Genomic DNA, 22920 nt, shown 5'->3' with positions numbered 1-22920 from the left:
CAAGAAGACTCCCAATGCGTAGCCTTTGTCCTCCAGCTGTCCCTCTATCCGCCCCACTAGTCGGTGCAGTGCCGTTTTTGTTGACCTGCCCTCCCTGTAGGCGTATTGACAGGGGGCCAGCGGATGTTGGATCAATGGCCTTCTTTTCAGGTATCCATCAACCAGCCTTTCTAGTGTCTTTAAAACAAAGGAAGTCAAGCTGATGGGTCTGTAATCTTTGGCTATTATATGCCCGTTTCTCCCCAGCTTGGGTATGTAAACTACTCTAGTTCCTCCCCAAGCCTTTGGAACGTATCTCAGGGCTATACTAGCCCTGAGTATTTTTGTCAGTGGTCCCATCAGCACCCCCAGACCCCTTTGTAGTAGGGCCGGGAATATGCCGTTTGGTCCCGCTGCTTTATAAAAGCCGAATGAGTTTACTGCCCAATCTATTCCTTTAGGGTGTACGATCCTGGCTGCCAGTGACCATTCCCTGGGCTTGTGGAAGTCCCTAGGCTTCTCTCCTGTGCAGCCCGTCTTATTTTGACTCGTCTGAAAGCCCGGAAAGTGGACTTCCATTAAATGTGTTAATGTGCTTTGCACGTGTTAAAAGATTTGAATATGGTAATTAGTTTTGTCACCGCCGCGGGGGCAGCACCTCGTGGCCGATCGCCGGCGACGGATCGATATCGATCTGTCGTTCGATATTTTGCCTCCGATTCTCGAAGGCGTTGCCAGCTCGAGTATTTCAGTGTTCACTCAGCTGTGCCTAGCATCGTCTCGTGTGCAACGAAGTTCTTGAAACTATAGAAGATTACTCATAGATCGACTCATCAGGAAGACTCAAGCTATTGTCTACAGTGCAACTCAGCCAGTGCATTTTCGCCGTGTGCAAAATTCGACGAACCGACTGGCAGACATCATCCTGCAGCACGAGGCGTGTTGAACCTCGTGCTCAGTTACTCAAAAGACTTCGCAGCGTCTTAGCTTCAGAATTTATATAATTGTGCTTGCAGTTTCAACTCAGTGCGAACTCTAACAAAACTCTCAATTCAACCGTGAACTCAGTGAAACTCATCATAAATTCAGTACGGATCTCACCGGGCGAACACGTGTTCACCGCGTGCTGCCGCGTGGCTCTAATTCGAAGGATTTCCACCCGCCTTTTCGTATAATCTCAAACCGGCCACGACCGCGTAACATCTCCGCGGCGTTCTGTAATTCTCATTTAATTTTGTAAAACTTCATTTTCATACAGCACATTATCCGTGAATTCGCCATTTGGTAGCTTTATACAGTTCAAATGCGATTTTTTATTTGTGCTGAAGATTTTGCTTAGTCTCGAGGCCTCCACTGTTCCTTCGATACTATCGCAATATTCCTTCCAGCTTTTGCGTTTGGCTTTGATAATGGCTTTGCTGTATTCTCTTTGGGCTTGCCTAAAGCTCTCCCAGTGGGCAGCTTGTCCAGTGCTTTTTGCCTTATTGAAGAGACATCTTGTGGTCGACCTGAGCTTTCCCAGCTCTTGGTTCCACCATGGGATCCTGGTCTTACCACTCCTTTGTCTCTCCGGGCAGTTGTTCTCATAAGCCTTGATTATTACCTCCCCAAGGCTCTGTGCTGCTTCGTCTAAATTATTTTTAGTGTGGAATCTGGATGGGATTCTGGTTACTTGGGCAGTTAATTCCGCCTTGTAGTCCTCCCACCTGGTTTGCCTTAGGTTTTTTCCCCATGTTATCTTCGTTTCCGCTTGCAGGGTTAGAGTATGCTTCGATGGTCGGATCTCGAAGGTTCATTTAAGACCCCCAATCTCTCACCAAGCTCGCTAGATCACCCGTGCAAAGCGTAATATCAATAACTTCTTGTCTCCTCGAGTCCATGAAGGTGAAGTCATTGACTCGGTTGAGGATGATCAGCTCTGACCTAACGAATTCATGTAAGTTTTCTCCCCTTGGGTTGATATCCGTGCTCCCCCAACTTAAGTGATGGGAGTTTGTGTCACAACCCAAGAGTATTTTCACATTTTTCGGTCCTGGCCAATTTGACCAGTTTACTCACGCTTTCCTGCGGCGGTGGTTCCAAGGAGTTGTAGGACATGTAGACTGACCCAATGTACAATTCCCTAGTCCTCCCGTCGATGCTGCAAGGTCCGATCCGTATCACCGTCTGGTCTCCGTCGCTGACCTGTGGAACTAAAACTGCATTAAGTCCTTTTACCAAAATACAAGTTCTAGGCTTGGTGCTTGAGCGGGCATAATATAATTTGCCACATCCTCCCAAGCTTTTTACAGCATTATTTATGAGCCAAGGCTCTTGTATTAATGCTATACCTGTTTGCACCATAGCCATGCTTCTGGCTAAGATCGCCGAGGCGCCTTTGCTATGATGCAAGTTGATTTGGGTTATTGGGAAGCCGAGCCCGGCCATTTCTAAGCCGGTCCAGCCTCTATAACCGTTTTTCCCCTCTCGTCAGAACTCTCCTTGCGGTCCTTGTCAAGCAGCTTTACAGCCGCCCGACCCGTCCCGCAGAAGGGCCTAAACTTGCAGGCTCAGTGCCTCGAAGAATGTCCCACCCACCAGGCAAGCGAAATGGGAGTTTGTTTCGTCTCCCCTCTCGCTCCCCCGGGTGACGAGCCACAATCCGGCCTCGAGATCCTTGTTCTGTCTGTCCAGGAGCCTCAAGGCTTCCTGGGCAGACAGCCCCGGTTCCTCTACGTGCACCACCAAGCGGTGGCGCTTTAGAAGCTCCTCTGCCGGCAGCACACGCAGAGGTCCCGTCTCCAACTTGAAGCCCAGGGCCTGGCTTTTCAGCCAGGCCCCGGTCTCCTCGTCGGTGCAGGCAAACACAAGGGCCCCGTTTCTCTTCCACAACCCGGAAAAGGTCGGAGCCCTCAAGTCCTTCGGGAGCTAAAGAATGCTCTCCCGGATCACTTTCCTGATCCAGGCAACCTCCTCAGCCCCCAACTTCTTGTCAGGATAGCTCTCTAATACGAAGGCTAACCTGACAATCCCCCTGGCTGCCTGGGCATATGATCCCTGATCAGTGACCTTAGGTCTCTTGCCTCGGCAGTCATTGGGACTGGCAGTCGTGTGGTCCGATCTGGTCCGTTTGCACGTCCCAGGCCTGGTCCCCCCCTTCCTGAGCAGCTGCGGTTGATCCAGGGGAGTCACTTGCTGCCCCCCTCCTTCTCCCTCTGCAGCTGCTTCTTTAAGCGGCGCCTCGCAGCCCCGCTTCTCTTATTTTTGGTTTTGGGACGGTCCCCCGAGGATCCTGCCCCATCCCCAAGGTTATCCTCCGGTCAAAGGCTCTCTTCCGAGGCCCCGCCCTGGAGGGTGTTGTCTATATTTAAATTTTTCAATTCGTCTGGTTCCATATTGTTCACACGAGTGACGCGGAAGCGCGGTATCACCCGGGCAGAGCCGCGTTGCCCGGGGCTTAGTTTTTTACTCCTGGATTTCGCCCGGTGTTCAGGAGTGACCGTTTAAGACGCAGCTCTCTCTGCGCCACGCAGCCCTCGGCACGGTCCGAACACCTTGGCTTGGGTGAGCTACTCCTTGGTCACCGGTAGCACAACCCGCCCCACGTCTTCACGTTCATTCATACTCTCCTTGCGGAGAGTTCCATGCACCGAGGAGAGCCCGTTTATAGAGATCCTCTTCAGTCACACTTGGGGCGGACTAAGCCGATACAGCAGAGTACGCCCTGTTAGTTCTTTTACTTGCCGTGAGGCAGGCGACGGGATCCCGTCCGTCACCAAACTAGTTGGTGACGGGCGCGATCCCCTCCGTCTTCCCGGCTAAGCCCACTTACCAGCGGCAAGGTCTCGTGGCTCCCAAAGTGGGTCGATTAAGCGTAAGTAGAAGTAAAAATTTTACTTGGGGTGCTAACTTTATACTCAAATTTATTTTTTAATTTCTGTAAAAAATATTATCTAATAAACGTTTTTCTTTATCTAACATTTAATAACAAACGACTAACAATCGATTGGCTATAACGAAAATTAAAAACTCCAAAATGGGGGTGCTAACTTTATTGAGGTACAGAGAGCCCAATTCTGAATCGCGGCTTGCTACGCGTACATATGCAGAGGCTCGTTCGTGTGAAGCCAGCGCTTCGGCTGCCGTCGGATAAAGAAAAAAACCAGAGCTATACACTATCTGTCCTACTCTTTCGCGGCGTCGTCGGTAACTCGGTAGTCTCGGTATCGCGCAAGCATGATAGTAACCAGCCCTATGACACTCAGAAACTATCGTGTCTAAAAAGTGAAGCCTATCCGCTACGCAACGCTAGGCTGCAGTTACCAAGGTTACAATAGTATATGCTGCCTAAAATACTATATTATATGCATTATATGCTACTCATGCTGCTTTAAATTTACAAGAATACTCACTTATAACATAATTCTGTGTTTGTTATTTAATTAAAAGACATTGAAAAAAGACAGAATTATGTTGTAAGTGAGAATTATTCAAGTACTGATGCAAATGGAAAGCAACTTTATATATTATTGTTAAAATATATGCGCTTTAAACAATAATTATAAATTTAACTTTAAATAAAAATTGAATCAATTTACAAATAAATAATTCTAAGTAGACCGGATACGCTACGTGACTTTATGTCAATTAGATAAGCAAGGGAATAAACCTCTTAAGACAAAGGTCCGGGAAGCCCCTTTCTGTCCCAAAGATAAAACTAATATCGGGACTGCCTCACTTGAAAAAGAGTCGTCGTCGGGTACAGACGTGTTACATTTTGAAACCTCCTTAAATTCAGTTCTGTATTCTTTTATGTTATTTCACGTTATTTTATAACGAGTGTGTAAAACCAAAGTTAAATATATATATATCAGTGTTTGCGAAATAAAGAGTTTTTATTACAAAATTATCCACGCATCTCAGAAATAATTTTTACATGGTAGCAGAGCGTGGTTGGAAAATCAAAAGGTGTTTACCACAATAAAAGTGAATGCAACTTGGCTTTGAAGTTGATTGGAACGATATTAAAAAAATAACAAAAGGAACTATTACAAAAATAATTAAAATTAAAAACGACATTCAACAAAAATCAAACACTGATATCGGAATACAAGAAGACGAAGAAATGGCTGAAGAAATTAAAATTCAACAGTTCAATGGACAAGATTACAATTTATGGAAGAAGCAGATACTACTTTATTTAAAATTGAAAAAATGTGATGAGGTGGCAATCAGACCAATGCTATCGTCTGACAATTCAACAACATGGGCTGAAAGTAATCTTAAAGCCATGAATTACATTTATTGCGCCATATCAAATGAACAACTCGAATTTGTGAGCAATGAAGAAACGGCTTACAATATACTAAAAAAATTTGATGAAATGTATTCCAGAGAATCTACTGCGATACAAATTTGTGTGCGAAATAGACTGGAAAAAATAAAGTTAATGGATTATGATGATTCAAGTGCATATTTTACAGACTTTGAAAAATTAATAAATGAACTAAAATCATCAGGTGCCACAGTGACAGAAAAGGAAAAATTGAATTATATGCTACGCACGTTACCCGAGTCGTTAAGTTATGTCGGAGACTTAATTGATGCTGTAAGAGAGCAAGACCAGACATGTGAATTTGTTAAAAACAAGATCAAGATGTGAGAAATACGCGATAAAACTGAACAAGGAAGGAATGTGACAAAATCAAGTGCTTTTAAAGGCGAAAAAAGAATACAGAAAAAGAACGTGTTATAAGTGTGGTAAACCCGGACATTTAAAAGCAAACTGTCGTGCAAATGGATCAAAAGGAAGTTATAAAACCCAGAATTCAACAGAACAAGTGTATCCACAAGAAGGGGGCAGCTTCAACTACAGAGGAAACAATTTCAACACTCAAGGATATTTTCCGAGAGGAAGAGGAGGATATTTTAATACACGTCAGATAAACAACCCCAGAGGAAGAAGAATCATGCAAGCCATCAGAAGATATAATCAAAATAGAAACTTTAATAGAGACAGTAATTGCGAAACAAATACCAGCGAATCAAGCGTCTTCGAAACCGAAATAAACGAAAGTAAGAAAAATATAGAAATTATGAATACGGAAGTAAATATTTGCAACAAAAAAGAAATTAATTGGGTGATAGATAGCGGCTGTACCGATCATATTATAAATAATGATACATTTTTTGATGAATTTGTAACTTTCCAAAAACCGGTAGACGTTAAAATAGGCGACGGAAGATGTATTAAGGCAACAAAAATAGGAAATATTAAAACAATCTTTATAAATCATGAATCAAAAGTACCAATATTAATTACAAATGTATATTATGTAAAAGAAATGGACAAAAATTTACTAAGTGTAGCAAAAATAACAAATAATTTTACAGTAATAGCAGCTGGATATACAACAAAAATTTACAATAAAAAAAATAAATTAATTGCCGTAGCATATAAAGACAATGGATTGTAGAAATTGAAAAGTTTTTTTAAAAATAATGAATCAAACATTACATCAAGAGTAAATAATGCTATCACACAAAAAGAAAGACTACATAGAATACTAGGACATGTCAATTTTAAATATTTAGAGGAAATGTGTAAAAATAAATACGTAAATGGAATACCGGAAAAATTAGAATCTGATCAATTTAAATGCGCTACCTGTATTAAAAATAAAATGCATAACCTTCCCTTTGAAAATCAACGAACAAAAGCCAAAAATTTATTAGAAATCATACATTCTGATTTAAATGGTCCCCACCAGACAATAGGTATAAATGGAGAAAGATATTTTCTAACTTTTATCGATGACTTTAGTAAAGCAGCAAGAATTTATACAATTAAATCTAAATCGCAAGTATATGATTGTTTTGTTGATTATGTAAATAATATTGAAAATTTAACTGGCAAAAAAATAAAAAAATTAAGATGTGACAATGGAAAAGAATATATTAATAAAGACATATTTAATTTTGCAAGAAATAAAGGATTCATAATAGAGCCGTGTCCACCATATGTTCACCAATTAAATGGCACAGCTGAGCGTTATAATAGAACCATAATGGATATGGCAAGATGTTTGTTAACTGAATCAAATTTAAGTAAAAAATTTTGGCCTGAAATAGTTAGAACTGCGTCATATTTGAAAAATAGAACTTTGTCAAATACAGAAATTAAAAAAACACCTTATGAAATTTTAACGGGAATAAAACCAGACATTAAAAATTTGCGTTTATATGGAAGTAAAGTCTTTGTAAGGGTACCGGAAGAAAAGCGTAACTCAAAATGGGACCGTAAAGCAGACCTTGGTCTATTATTAGGATACGAAAATGTAGGATACAGTTTTAATAAATAATAAAATAACAATTGCTAGACACGTAGATATAATAGAAGATGAAGAAAATTTAATTGGATTTAGTAATGATGAAAATAACGTTGCTTGCGAAGAAGAAGATAATAATTTAGGTAATGACACAATTATAATTAGTTCCGATGAAGAAATGGATTTAAATCAAAGCTTTAAAAGACAGAATGAAGTAAGGAAATCATCAAGAAATAGGAAAAGACCAGATAGATATGGTGACAATATTGCGACAGATTTTGTATATGTAAATTATGTAAGTGCGGACAGTCCTCTCAATTATAATGATGCTATAAACTCAAAGGAAGCAGATGGCTGGAAGCAAGCCATGGATAAAGAAATAGAGTGTTTAAAGAAAAATAAAACATGGAATTTAGTTTCGTCACCATCAAATAAAAAAATTTTAAGTGTAAAATGGATATATACAAAGAAACCAAATAATTTAAAAAAGGCTAGACTAGTAGTTCGAGGATTTGAACAGGAAGAAAACTTAGAAGACATATATTCACCCGTTGCAAAGATACAAACATTAAAACTTCTATTAAGCTATTGTTGTCAAAATAAATTATCTATATTTCAGATGGATGTTGAAACAGCGTTCTTAAATGGTAATATCAAATCCGAAGTATATATTAAGCAGCCACAAGGTTATGAAGACGGAACAGAAAATGTATGCAAACTAAATAAGGCTTTGTATGGGTTAAAAGAAAGCCCAAGATTATGGTATGAGTGCTTGAATAATTACTTAAGTAAACTAGGATTTGAAAAAAGCAACAATGATTATTGTCTTTATATATTAAATTGTAATAGTGATAAGATATACTTAATAGCGTTTGTGGATGATTTACTAATTTGCGGAAAAAACTTAACTAAAATAAATCAAATTAAAGAAGAATTATCTAAAAAATTTATGGTAAAAGATCTTGGAAAAATAAAAATGTACTTAGGAATAAATATTATATATGATTTAAATAATAATAAAATGACACTAGATCAATCTGATTATATAGAATCACTTGCAAAAAGATATAATATAGAAAACTCAAAAACATTCCAAACTCCAATGGAACAAAACTTAAAGTTAGAACCAGCACAATCAGTAAATACAAGTATTAAATATAGAAATATAATTGGAGCATTACTGTATATAAGTACCGGTACAAGAGCTGATGTAAGCTATAGCGTTAATTATCTTAGTCGCTTTCAAAATTCATATACAGAAACACACTTTAAATATGCCCTGAGAATTTTAAAATATTTATACCAAACAAAAAATCTGAAACTAACGTTTGAAAAGGGTATAACATATGAACCTCTTGAATGTTTTGTTGATGCTGATTGGGCTGGAGACATAGTGGATAGAAAATCCACAACTGGGTATGTGATTAAGTTTTATGGCAATACTATATATTGGAAATCCCGAAAACAGGGAAGTGTAACGAAATCATCCACAGCCGCCGAATATGTTGCGTTATCAGAAATTGTAAGCGAAATTAAAATTATAATAAATCTACTAAGAGATTTAGGAGAAATTATAGATAAACCAGTAAAAATTTATGAAGACAACACAGGAGCAATTGCATTAGCAAAATATGGAAATTTAACTAAAAATTCAAAATATATAGAAGTACATTCACACTACATACATGAAAATTATAGTCAGGGAATAATTGATATTATTAAAATAAATACGGATGATAACCTGGCAGATATATTCACTAAATCTCTTGGTAGTACCAAGTTTAAGAAATTTAGAAATTTGTTAAAAATTATATAATCGTTTTCTTTTTTAAAGTATAAATTTAAGGAGGAGTGTTAAAATATATGCGCTTTAAACAATAATTATAAATTTAACTTTAAATAAAAATTGAATCAATTTACAAATAAATAATTCTAAGTAGACCGGATACGCTACGTGACTTTATGTCAATTAGATAAGCAAGGGAATAAACCTCTTAAGACAAAGGTCCGGGAAGCCCCTTTCTGTCCCAAAGATAAAACTAATATCGGGACTGCCTCACTTGAAAAAGAGTCGTCGTCGGGTACAGACGTGTTACATTTTGAAACCTCCTTAAATTCAGTTCTGTATTCTTTTATGTTATTTCACGTTATTTTATAACGAGTGTGTAAAACCAAAGTTAAATATATATATATCAGTGTTTGCGAAATAAAGAGTTTTTATTACAAAATTATCCACGCATCTCAGAAATAATTTTTACAATTATAAATAACATATACTATTTTATAAACTGGGTAGACAAGTATTAAATAATAAAATTATTTTTGCAATATCTTGTTCGAAACGAAATTAAAAGCGCGTATTATTTGGCGTTAAGCGTATGCGAAAAACTCTGTATTTCTCGCTTGTTGCCGAGTTTCGACTCGGAGCGAGGTGTTTTCGTTCGTATCGGCTGCCCTTGGTCGGTTCATTGCCGGATCGCTCCGGTTTGGCGAGAAATGTTGTTGCCAAAACGGAGCGATCTGCCGACTGACCCTGGGAAAGCCGGCGAACGGGAGGCCCCTCGACTGGGAAGAATTTCCCAGTTCGATCGACAACGGCTCAGTATCTTGAGCACACGCGAAGGATCGAGATAGATCGTAGCTTGCGTAGATCTCGGTTAAACTTTGTACTTATTTTCGGCTGTCGCCTGCAGCGGAGAGTGATCGATGCGAAACCGTCGCGTATCGAGTTAAATTACAAAAAAATCAATGTAAATAGATACTCGGTTTGTAAATAGATTGTGTGCGTCCAAAATTAGACTATTATTATTTAAAGGCTCTTGACTCTCGGATTTAGCGATTTCTTGCGCTTGGACAAAAAAAGAGATACCCGCTTCCCTTCGCGGAAAAGCAGCGCGGATTCACGCGAAAGTCGCTTTATTTCGGATACTAAACATTTGGTCTTTCGAGCCGAATTCCGAGAACTTGAATCGGTGACCGTGTGCAGTGCCGCGTGTTAGACGAAGAGAAAGAATGAGTTTGGAGCCAGACGGTCTTGTTCGCGCCCAGGGCAAACTGCTTGGACGAATTAGTTGGGCCCACGATAATCTGAAGAAATCGGGCGCGGCTAAGACGACGCTCGGGATATTGGAGGCGCGCCTTGGTGGCCTTGAGAGTAACTGGGCCAAATTCGAGGCCAATCATCAGAAGATTCTCAATTCTACCAAGGCCGACGAGGATCTCGACTATTTAAAGCTAGGAACACTAGCGAAGGCCGAGGAAGCGTTTCTCCAGCAGCGAACCATCTTCTTAGATCTTTTGCGGTCCCACAAGGCAAAGGAAAGGGAGATGGAGACAAAGGAGACTGAGGGGGCGAAAGCTTTATGCCGAGCTGCACGTACGCAGATCCAGGTGCCGACCTTCTCCGGGAAGTATGAGGACTGGCCGGCTTTCCGAGACCTGTTCTCTTCCGTCGTCATCCAAGACAAGACGTTGTCGCCGGTGGAGCGCCTCCACTTCCTGAAGACGTCCCTGAAGGGTGAGGCCGAATTGCTAATTCGTCACATCCCGGTAACGAACGCGAATTTCGAAAAATCGTGGAAGCTAGTCACAGACTATTATGATAAGCCACGCCATCTCGTCCGCGCTTATCTCGATAATTTTCTAGCGGTGCCAAAATTAAAACGCGAATCGGCTGAAGATCTCCGCCAGCTATTTCACACGCTGCGATCGACCGTTAATTCACTTGAGAGTATCGGCCGGCCGATCTCGAGCAGCAAGGATCTGTTCGTTCACCTCGCTGTTAACTTGCTCGACCCGCAGACGCGCCGCGAATGGGAACGATCGATAAACGATTCCACTGCACCTCCGGAGTATGCGGTTCTGGAGACGTTTTTGGAACGCTGTCTTTACACATTGGAGGCAGTCGCAGCGAACAAATGCGAAAACGCGATCTCGCAACCGGTCGGTGCCGCTACCAAACAGGCGCGAAATCACGCGGCTCGAAAGGCGGAGGCTAAACCGGAGAAGAAGTCGGGCCGCTGCGCGCTCTGTACCCGAGATCATTTTCTACTATTTTACGAGGAGTACCGGAGGAAGAGCCCCGCCGAAAAACTGGCTGTTGTTCGCGATCGGAAACTGTGCGTGAACTGTCTCGGACAGCATCAAGCCTCGGCGTGCGAATCAAAGAAGAATTGCGCGGCGTGCGGCTCGCGTCATCATTCGAGCGTTCACGACGCGTGTCGCATGGAAGAGGTTTACATAACGAGTCAAGCGGCGGGCGGTTCGCGCACGCGAGTATCCGCCGTATTGTTAGCGACCGCTCGGATTCTGGTCGCCGACCGCTTCGGTGAGCGGCATCTTGTTCGTGCTCTGATTGACCAGGGCTCCGAATGTTTCATGGTCTTGGAGCGGCTTGCGCAGCGGCTGAGAGTGGAGCGAGCTCCCGCCGCCGTCTCGGTCTTCGGCATCGGTGGTAACAAGGCGGCGATGTCGCATTCCTGCGTGCAGATTGACGTCTCCCGACGCACGAGCGGTCCCGCCCTGCGCATGAAGGCCTTCGTGCTTCTTCGGCTGACTGCTTACGCCGGAAGGCTGGCTTCACCAGTCGGCCCGTGGCCTCACCTTCTCGGGCTGGAACTGGCCGATCCCGAGTACGCTGCCGCGGACGCCGTGGACCTCTTGTTTGGCGCGGAGGTGTTTGCGGCAATAATTCTGCCGGGCTTGAAGAAGGGTGCTCCGTCGCATCCAGTTGCTCAAAATACGAGTCTCGGCTGGATACTGTCGGGTCGAGTCGGCGATTCGTTACAAAACCACCCCTCGCGCTCCTTTCAATGTCGGGTGGACGACGAACTTATGAGTCTGATGAGGGGCTTCTGGGCGCAGGAGGAGCTGGGAGCTGATCGGTTAGCTCCGTCGGCGGAGGATGAAGCGTGCGAGCGTCACTTCTGCGAGACGCACTCTCGCGCGCCCGATGGCCGGTATCGCGTGCGTCTGCCCTTGAAGACCTCTCTGCCTGACTTCTCCGGTACCAGGCGGCTGGCGTTGCGGATGCTCAAGCAGACCGAGAGGAAGTTCCGTCGCGACGCGAAATTCCAGGAAGCTTACCGCGACTTCATGCAACAGTATGAGAGCCTGGGGCACATGACCGTCGCGTGCGACGACGCCAATCTGACAGGCCGGCCGTGCTACCTCCCGCACCACGGCGTTCTTCGGGAATCAAGCACTTCCACGAAACTGCGGGTGGTTTTTAATGGCTCGGCTCGCGGATCTTCTGCCGAATCCTTAAATCAATTTTTGATGACCGGTGCGAATCTGCTGCCTGCTCTGGCGGATGTACTGCTGCGGTGGCGACGTCATCGATTTGCCGTGGCGGTGGACGTTGAAAAAATGTACCGCCAGATCGAAGTTGATCCTCGCGACCGCGACCTTCAGCGGATCCTTTGGAGGAACGATCCGGAGTCGGAGATTCGCGAATTCCGGCTCAATACCGTGACGTACGGGCTCTCCTGTGCCCCCTTCCTGGCGATTCGCACCCTCCGGCGGTTGGCTGACGATGACGGAACTGCTTGGCCGTTGGCGGCGGAGGCCTTGGTCAAGGACACCTACATGGATGACGTCCTTACCGGGAGGCCGATCATCGAGGCCGCCCGAGACATCCGGTTGCAGCTTACCCAACTCTGCAGGGCGGGCGGATTCCCCCTGCGTAAGTGGTCGGCCAGCGATCCGGCGATTCTGGACGGTCTCGACGACGAGGACCTACTGCGACGAGAGCCGCTTTGGTGGCAGCCTTCCGAGGGGCACCTCATCTTGGGCCTTCGGTGGTACCCGTGTCGCGATGAATTCTCCTTCGTCGCTCCGCGGCTGCCTTTCGAGATCATTTCGCGACGCTCCGTGTTGTCTCTCGCCGCTCGTATGTTTGATCCCTTGGGCTGGTTGTCTCCCACTACTTCCTTGGCGAAGATCTGGATCCAGTCGTCCTGGTTATAGGGCGTCGACTGGGACGCGTCTCTCCCGGAGGCGCACGCTGTGCGCTGAAGGTCGTTTTACTCGAAGATGGCGAGCCTGGAGGCTATTCGCGTGCCGCGATGGACGGGCTGCGGGGAGGCCGAGGCGACGTCGATCGTCCACGGCTTCGCTGATGCGTCGGAGCGAGCGTTCGCGGCCGTCGTGTACTTGAGGACCGCGGCCCCCTCCGGCAGGGTCGAGGTTCGACTGCTCGCGGCCAAAACGAAGGTCGCGCCTCTGAAGCCCGTGACGCTGCCCCGACTTGAGTTGTGCGCTGCGGCGCTGCTCGCTAAATTTATCGCTCATCTTCGTGAAGTTTTAGATTTAAGAGAGCCTCCGGTCCTCTGATCGGACTCTACAGTGACTCTGGGCTGGATTCAGGGTCATCCTAGCCAATGGAAGACGTACATCGCTAACAGGGTCAGCGAAATTCAAACGTCGTTCCTGACGCCGTTTGGAGACACGTTTCGGGCCGCGATAACCCAGCGGACTGCGCCTCAAGAGGTCTCCTCCCCGCCGAGCTGCAGGATCACGAGCTCTGGTGGACCGGCCCCTCCTGGTTGTGCCGGACTCCGGAAAAGTGGCCTGCACCGAGAGACGCCGCGGAGACATCTGACCTGCCCGAGCGCCGAACTCAGGCTCACGCTTCCCGCGCCACTGACGCCGGAGCCCCCGAGGACGAGAGCAGTGGTCTCAGATTGCAGACGGGCACAGCACGTGGCAAACGCCTCGGCCAGCATCGGCTGCTGGAAGAGCGCAGACGTATGTCATATCTGACTCTGTCTCTCTAGAACTACGTGACGTCGGCTGTAGTTCTAGAGAGACAGAGTCAGATATGACATACGTCTGCGCTCTTCCAGCAGCCGACGCTGGCCGAGGCGTTGCAGGCGCTGCGGGCGCACACGGACACGGCATTGTGCTTAGTGTGCGTATGTTGCCCGTCTGCAATCTGAGACCACTGGACGAGAGGTTGACCTGCTTCTCGGAGCTGAGAAGACTCTGCCGAGTCACTGCGTGGTGCCTTTGTTGGCACTTTCGAAGGACGTCTCCAACCTTGAAACCCGCCAAGCCGAGGTTTCTCAACGCCGAAAAGCTAGAGGAGGCCCGATTTTGCTGGATACGAGCGGTGCAGCGCTCGCGCTTCTCCGAGGAGCTTGCCTCGCTGGAGTCCGGCCGACCGATCGCGTCTCGCGGAGGGCTCGACAAACTTAGTCCGTCCCGGGACGACCGAGGGCTACTGCGAGTAGGTGGCCGCTTGGAAAACTCCGCTCTTCCGTTCGATCGCAAGCATCCGGTGATCTTGCCATTCGACTCCCATTTGACCCGGCTTGTGGTGGAGGCCTGCCATCGCCGCGTTTTGCACGGGGGCGTCCAGCTGACCTTGGGCGCCCTCCGTCTGGATTACTGGGTTCCGCGCGGGCGATCTTTGGTTAAGCGGGTGATCTTTCGCTGCGTTACTTGCGTCCGGTGGCGCGCGTCGTCCCCTCAACCGCTGATGGGGAATCTCCCCTCCCCTCGAGTCACCCCGTCGCGGCCCTTTTTCCACACGGGTTTGGATTACGCCGGGCCCATCTGGCTCCGGTCCTCGAAGGGTCGAGGGCGGCACGCGAGTAAGGGTTTCCTCGTTATTTTCGTCTGTCTGAGTTCGCGGGCCGTTCACTTGGACGTTGCCTCCGATTACTCGGCTGACGCGGTCGTAGCCGTTCTACGTCGTCTTATGGCTCGTCGGGGCGTTTGCCATACCATCTACAGCGATTGCGGGACGAACTTTGTGGGCGCCGACGCGCAACTCCGCCAATTATTTGCCGCGAGTCATTGTGAGGCGCAGTGTATGGCCCATCTATTAGCCTGCGAGAAAATCTGGTGGCGATTTAATCCCCCCGCAGTGCCGAATTTCGGGGGCTTGTGGGAGGCAGCGGTCAAGACGGCTAAGATCAATCTGAGAAGATTGATCGGAGAAAATCGGTTAACCTTCGAGGAAATGTCGACTCTCCTCGCTCAAATAGAAGCCTGTTTAAATTCGCGCCCGCTCGCCGCTCTTTTGGATGACCCCGCTGACTTGGCCGCTCTTACCTCGCTCAAACCTGCGCTTCCTTGTTGCTCTCACGCGTAAATTAATTAATTTTTTTCTCGAAAACTACTGAGAATTTTTAAAAACCGTAAAGGACTTTTCGTCTTATCTCGGCGAGTTCTACCTAAAATTTTCGGGTCAGTCCACTGATCTGGGACACCCTGTATATTCAGGGTGTCCCAGACATAACGAAAAATATTGGAAGAATAGATAGAATTGATTGAGATAAGTAGAAAAGTCCCGTACCATTTTGCAAAATTCTCAACCGTTATTGAGAAAAAAATTAAAATATATAAATTGTATAGGCGTAAGAGCGACAAGGATGCTGCACGTGAGTGAACGCGACAGGCGAATGGCTAGAAATGGCGCCGTCGTCTGTCGCGCTCACTCACGCGCAGCATCCTTGTCGCTCTTACGCCTATACAATTTATACATTTTAATTTTTTTCTCAATAACGGTTGAGAATTTTGCAAAATGGTACGGGACTTTTCTACTTGTCTCAATCAATTCTATCTGTTCTCCCAGTATCCTTCGTTATGTCTGGGACATCCTGTATATGGTGTTTATTTCCCTTGCGGGGTACACGCGGACCTCCGCTCCGGACGAGTAGAAATATAAAAATCAATCATTTTACAAAAAATAATGTCTACATGTTCTTTACATAGAAATGTTAAACTTTTAACGTCAATATTTTCAAGAACTTTATCATATACGTCTACCTGTTTGCAATATTTTGAAAATAAATATTCTAAATATTTAATAAAATTGAACAAAACATCAAACCTCAAGTGAATCTTGATTTAGGCGACCTGTTAATACAGATGGAAAATTTTGATGTGTGGTTAGATATTTTACTAAATCCAATGCTGATTTTATTGTCACTCTGAGACCTTCAGCAGTTTGTCTTGTTAAAAATTGCTTCTTAGAGATAGTACCATCAATTTTATGTTGTTCCCAATTATTCAACTTTACTAAAGATTCTTTTAAAATTTAGTTAAAAATTAAATTTGTTTAGCATTAAAAATATACTAGCTATTATATGTACATAAATGTATACCTTATAATCTGTATTTTCGACAGTCACACCTTCAGAAAATTTATTACGATTTAACGCATCAAATAAGTTATTTATCCATTCACAGCAGTTGGCAGTATCATCATATACTTGTAACTCAGGTAAAAAGTTTTTATAAAACCTTAAACTATTAGCCATTGATTTAATGAAAACCTGTATAAGTAATGAATGTATGAAATATATGGTTAAAAGATTACGATGGTAATTACTATATTGTGTTATAGTAAATAATTTGTTTTACTTGAGCAGCTAGATGAACTCTCATTTTAGCTGCATGAGTAAGCGTTAAATAAATATATGTAATTTTAGGGCATATTCGCATTCGAGCTGGTATTGTTTAATCTTTTGTAGGGTTTCGTGATATAATTTTTCCAGGATCCGGCGAAATAATCAAAACACTGAGAGATCTGGTGAACGATCGATTTATTCAGAGAGAGAGCCCCGATTCGCACGGGGCCGGTCTTTTTATCTTTTCTCCCGACGCTCCTACTTTTCCTATGTCGCCAATAGCGTCGTCTAATTATTTTGTTCGAACTTTTAACGTATTTTGGTCGTGTCGTCGACCCCGCGAACGGCCGTGAGCCTTTATTATTTACCCAGATAGCACAGAAGACTTTCCGGCGACTAAAAGTCGACTATTCTTGGTCGACCAAAAGTAATCTTTTTTAAGTCGACATTTAATTGACATTTTTAAGAGTTTATTTTGTCGACTTTAATTGTCGACTATAAGTAGACGATAATTTTACGTATGTTGTTAAAAATAGGACAAGTGATTAATAGTCGCCTATCGTTACCACGTTACGTGCAACAACTAGAAGAGCTTAGAAGTAATCTCCGGAAATCAAAGGTAATTATTTTTTTTTAATATTATATTTATATTTTTATGTCTGATTAATAATAATGTTAATGTTAATAGTCGCCCATCGTTACCACGTTACGTGCAACAACTAGAAAAAAGCTTAAAAGTAATCTTCGGAAAGCAAAGGTAATTATTCTTTTTTAATATTATATTTTTACGTCTGATTAACAATAATGTTAGTGCTAATCATAAAAAATATTATATTTTATTGTAATATTTAGAAATATTATATATTATACATTTTAATATCAATAATTTAATAAGTCATTTTTGAGGTTGTATAAAAATATATGTATGATAATTAGCTATGTTTGAAATTTTGTTAGTTTTTTCTATAAAATGTTTCATTTACAGGCAATATTTTGTTATATTTGGATTGAAGACACCACAAAAATATTTGACGCAAAATATAAAAGAGTACAGAATACGATAATTCCAATGAAACATTGAAAAAACTATTCATCAACTAGTAAGGTAAACACTAAAATATCTACATTATTTCTATTATTATTATTATTATTATTATTATTATTTCTATTATTTCTTTATTATTTCTAAGTAATTTGCGCCTTTTGTTTATTTATTATCTTTGTTTATTTATATATGTTATTATTTATGTTTGTTTATTATCTGAATAATTTTTCATTTTTTTTAATAAAACATTTTAATCATACAAGTGAGTTTGGCTTTGGGGCATCTCTCATAAACGATTGATAACTGAAATTGTTTGGCACCGTATCTGATTTAAAAAAATTTATTTAAAAAGTTTATTGGAACAGTTTTATTTACAAAAATTTGTATTATTATAACGAAGCTGTTTAAGTGTATATTTTTATTTTATGTGTTTTATACATTACTATACAAATAAAATATTTACATTATTTCTATTATTATTATTATTTCTATTATTTCTTCATTATTTCTAAGTAATTTGCGCCTTTTGTTTATTTATCTGAATAATTTTTCTTTTTTTTAATAATACATTTTGATCATACAAGTGAGTTTGGCTTTGGGGCATCTCTCATAAACGATTGATAGCTGAAATTGTTTGGCACCGTGTCTGTTTTTAAAAAGTTTATTTAAAAATTTATTGGAACAGTTTTATTTACAAAAATTTGTATTATTATAACAAAGCTGTTTAAGTGTATATTTTTGTTTTATGTGTTTTATACATTATTATACAAGTGTATATACATTATTGTACAAGTGTTTTATACATTATTTGACGTAGCGGTTAATAATTAATTTAATATAATTACAAGTTACTTATAATTAATATTTACAATTTAAGTTAAAAATTTAAAAAGTTAAAAGTAATTTAAATGTTTCTCACGTATTCAAATTATCACAATCAAATATGTAAATGTTAATAAATATTAGTAATATTATAGATGCCGAAAGACTTTAAACACTTATCTTTGCGTCAAAAATATAGACGTATTAAAACTATTGAAAAATATGATCAAGATATGATTACGTATCGTACCAAAATTCCTGTAACGAATGCAGAAGCACCGATTTGTCAATTGCCGAATGTTAATACAAATGTTTCTACAGAACAGAATTTTGTATTTCATAAACTCACTGAATGTAATAATTGCATATGTTTGACCGACGCTTCTAATGTTGCTAATTGTGCGACAGAATCTGAAAATCGTGCGACAGAATCTAAAAATATCGAACAAAGCAAAGATAAAGTATGTCGCTCCTCAGAACTATGTCATTGGCTAAATTTATGGAAAGTGAGACATAATATTACTCACGCTGCTCTATCAGATTTATTAAGCAAATTACGTACTTGTTGTTACCCTGATCTACAAAAAGATTCAAGAACGCTTCTGAATACACCTCGACATAGCATCATTCAAGTAGTGGGTGAAAATGGAAGTTTTTTTCATTATGGTTTAGAAAAGGCCATACTTGAACAATTGGATTGTACTAATTTCAAATTTCAGCAAGAAATTATTATGATAGACATAAATATAGATGGACTACCGATATCAAAAAGCAGTAAAAGTCAAATCTGGCCAATATTGGGAAAAATTTATGGTGAAAAAATATTTACACCATTTATTATTAGTGCTTATCACGGATATGTAAAACCACCTAATGTTCAAAATTTTTTAACTCCTTTTTGCGAGGAGTATAATAAACTGCAAAATACAGGTCTTTTTTTCAATGAGAAAAGACACAGTGTTCAAATTAGAAGTGTAATTTGCGACAGCCCTGCAAGAGCATTCGTAACTTGTACAAAATCGCACAACGGATTTTTTGGATGTGGAAAGTGCATGCAAGAAGGCACTTATTCCAATCATCACATGTTGTTTTTAGAATCTACCGCACTGCTTCGAACAGATCAAAACTTCAAGAATAGAACACAAGAAGATCATCATACTGGCGTATCTCCCTTTGAATCAATTATACAGTTACCAATGGTTACACGATTTCCTTTGGACTACATGCATTTAATATGTTTAGGAGTCGTGAAAAAAATGTTACAGTTGTGGGTAAATGGATATTATACATCAAAATTAAATGCACGAAAAGTAGCACAGTTATCAGAAATGTTAATTAAAGTGTCGAAATGGGTACCGAAAGAGTTTACTCGAAAACCACGTGCTTTGGATGAATTAACTCGTTGGAAAGCAACAGAATTTCAGGAATTCTTACTGTATTTAGGACCAGTGCTATTGATAAATATTCTACCTCCAGATTACTTGCAACATTTCAACGCATTACATTGTGCAGTACGAATATTATGTCATCCAACAGATTGCTTTCGCAATAATCGATATAGCAAAGATTTAATACTACAATTTATACAGTTATTTAGACACTTATATGGCATCGAAACTATTATTTACAATGTACATAATTTAATTCACATCAATGAAGATGTTCTTCAGTTTGGAGCACTTGACAGTTTTTCAGCTTTTCCTTTCGAAAACTACATGCAATCGATTAAAAAAATGTTAATGAAACCCGATAAACCACTGCAACAGTTATACAGACGAATTTCAGAAAATTGTCACAAAAATATTGAATATGGCAGTATAAATAAATCAAATTTTTTTATATTGAAAAACAAATATTTCGGAGTACTTCCAATGAAGTGTACTAATGCTCATCGTACGATTCAATTTCGTGAATTTTATTTGACTACCAAAAAACCTAATAACTGTTGTTATCTAAAAAATAAAACAATTGTTGTCATTGTACATATATGTTTCAACGAGGAAAATATACCTGTTGTTATTGGGAAGAAATTTTTGACACAGCACTCTTTGCCATACTACCCTTGCGATTCACGAAATATGAACATTTATGTGGTTGAAAACTTATCACACTTATTAATGTGGCCGATAACAGAAATTGCGAATAAAGCCGTCCAACTTCCATTTGAAGAACAAACATCTTGGTGTTGCTTTCCATTATTACACTCATCATAAAACAATATCCATTATAATTTCCGGCTGTAATAACAAAATTTATGTGTCTAATCAATTGTAAACTTTGAGCAACATATATATCTGATTATTGCAGGTATTAAACAAAAGTTAATGTAGTACTTTTAAGTTAAAAAGAATTTAAGTAAATATTTTGCATTTAATTTCTTAAATATAAAAGAAAACATAAAAAAACATAAAACAAAACAAAACAAAACAAAACAAAAACATAAAACAAAACATAAATATAGAAATAACTGTACATACGTGTATTAATCGTGTAATACGTGTAAAAAAAATAATGTAAAAAAATTAATATTTATCTATATATTTCTCATATTTTCAGAATGTCATTTCATATAGTGTTGTATAATGCATACTGTTTAACAGTGCCCACTACATGGATAAATTTTGAAAAAAGTATCTTTTACATGCCGCACAAGACGAAACATTTGACACAAGCTTGTATAAAACAGTCTTCTCCACGTAAAGACTGGAACGAAATATGTTACGATAAAATCTACGGTCCTTACGGTTTGTTTGTACATTTTATATTACATTACATGTAAAAATATAAAACAAAAATAAAACTCTTATCTAACAATATGTTACAGAGAGCTACAAAGATGCACGTGCAACAGAAAAAGTAATAAGTGACATGTCTACATCAGATGATAATATTGTTGCACATGCTCTAGCAGGAAATGCCGAAAAACCAAAGAGGCTGCTAAAAAAACGCAAATTTTACGGTAATCCGTCAAACAACGAAGGTATGTATAGGTTACATTATACATTTAAATGTTATATAATTATTTTATTTTTTAAATAGATTACTATTTTACAAAATTACATTTTCAATATTAATTTATACAATTGTGAAATTCCCTAGGTACTGAAAAACGTATATTGAAATTTCCTTCAAATTACGTTATTGACGAAGAGGAAAATGTACATACGGAGTCAGATAATAAAGTACCAAAACTTTTGGAAACAGTCTTCGACGATTGGATCGCGGTCGATGAGTTACCAAGCACGTCATTAACGCATCAAAATGTATATAACAAAGAAAGTACAGAAGCCCCTGAAGGTATATTGTTATTAATATTTAAGAATTGTTTTACAATTGTATTGAAAAAAAATGTAATACATATTGTACTTTTTTTCAAGATATACTAAAATTGAGCAGCGCTCAACAAAAAGAAGAGAAAGCAGAATCATCGAAAAGTATGCTTGAAATTTATTTATATTTTTTGTTTTATTATGTAATTTGTAACTGAACTTGACATAAATATATTTCTGGTTAATAATTGTGAATTTTATAGGTCAACCACAAATATTATCGGACGTTCCTCTCAAGATCAAGTTAATACATGAAAAATCTATTAATAATATTAGTGACGAAAACAATGAGGAAGAGCACACGTCCTGTTGTAGTAAGTTTTGTTTATTTATACGTTATTATTAAATAATTGTTATTGATAATTAATATTATTATATATAATTGATATTATTACGATGTTATTACATAATTGGTTCTTTGTTTTTCAGAAAAATGTTTAACATATTTTAGCGCTAAATTTGCGTCAGTTGAACGCAAACTAAATAGGATTATTCTCAATCTTGAAAATGAGAAAGATGTGCCAAACAATTTACAAATGCAAGAGGTGTCAATGTTGCCGACATTTCCACTGAATACAGTGGAACAAGTGGAATCATTCAACAATTTGTTAAATGATGAAAACGTTTGGCGGCAATTTGTAAATTTTTTTCCATTATTTCTTAAATATATACATACATGAATAATATAAATTGATTTTAATAAAACATTCAAAACTTATGCAATTCGTATAATTAAATTGTTCTAACTACTAACACAAAAATTGTTTTGTTACAGATTAACAAAATTTCACGAATTGGTGGGGAAGGTGTACCGAAAAACGTGCGAAACATTATGTCGACTATTTTTGGTTACGAGGTTGCGCAATTATATACATGGACAGGACAAAAAAACGCTATCTTTAAAAAAATCGAATAAGTGATGCAATCATTGGTATTTACTTTTCATTTATTTGTTGTTTGTGGTTAAATTATTAATTAGCTAAAAATCTTGAATGTGTCTTGTACGTGTGTTGCTTAATATTTGCAATAGTACTTCTTTCCAGAGCGATAGAGTCCGCTCCGACGTTTTCGAAAAACGT

General features: G+C 40.3%; 3 protein-coding genes across 3 annotated transcripts; all 3 read left to right on the top strand.

The window, feature by feature from the left end:
• The first annotated feature begins 10298 nt into the window (after positions 1-10298).
• Positions 10299-13253, top strand: LOC139104824 (uncharacterized). The gene has a single exon (XM_070660535.1). The coding sequence runs from the start codon at positions 10299-10301 to the stop codon at positions 13251-13253; it is 2955 nt and encodes a 984-aa protein (XP_070516636.1).
• A 2870-nt stretch (positions 13254-16123) lies between these two features.
• LOC139104822 (uncharacterized) lies at positions 16124-22757 on the top strand. The gene is made up of 10 exons (XM_070660534.1): positions 16124-17264; positions 17334-17402; positions 17631-17750; positions 21069-21256; positions 21337-21492; positions 21612-21809; positions 21890-21946; positions 22045-22155; positions 22265-22479; positions 22617-22757. Exons 4-10 carry the CDS (start codon positions 21070-21072, stop codon positions 22755-22757), a joined length of 1065 nt encoding a protein of 354 aa, XP_070516635.1. The 5' UTR covers positions 16124-17264; positions 17334-17402; positions 17631-17750; position 21069.
• On the top strand, positions 17764-20939 carry LOC139104865 (uncharacterized). The gene has a single exon (XM_070660594.1). The coding sequence runs from the start codon at positions 18668-18670 to the stop codon at positions 20723-20725; it is 2058 nt and encodes a 685-aa protein (XP_070516695.1). The 5' UTR covers positions 17764-18667; the 3' UTR covers positions 20726-20939.
• Positions 22758-22920: the final 163 nt, after the last annotated feature.

The sequence above is a fragment of the Cardiocondyla obscurior genome, linkage group LG08 (genome assembly GCF_019399895.1).
Source record: "Cardiocondyla obscurior isolate alpha-2009 linkage group LG08, Cobs3.1, whole genome shotgun sequence".
Taxonomy (NCBI): domain Eukaryota; kingdom Metazoa; phylum Arthropoda; class Insecta; order Hymenoptera; family Formicidae; genus Cardiocondyla; species Cardiocondyla obscurior.
Note: the sequence above shows the minus strand (reverse complement) of the source record. Positions and strands in the feature narration are given on the sequence as shown.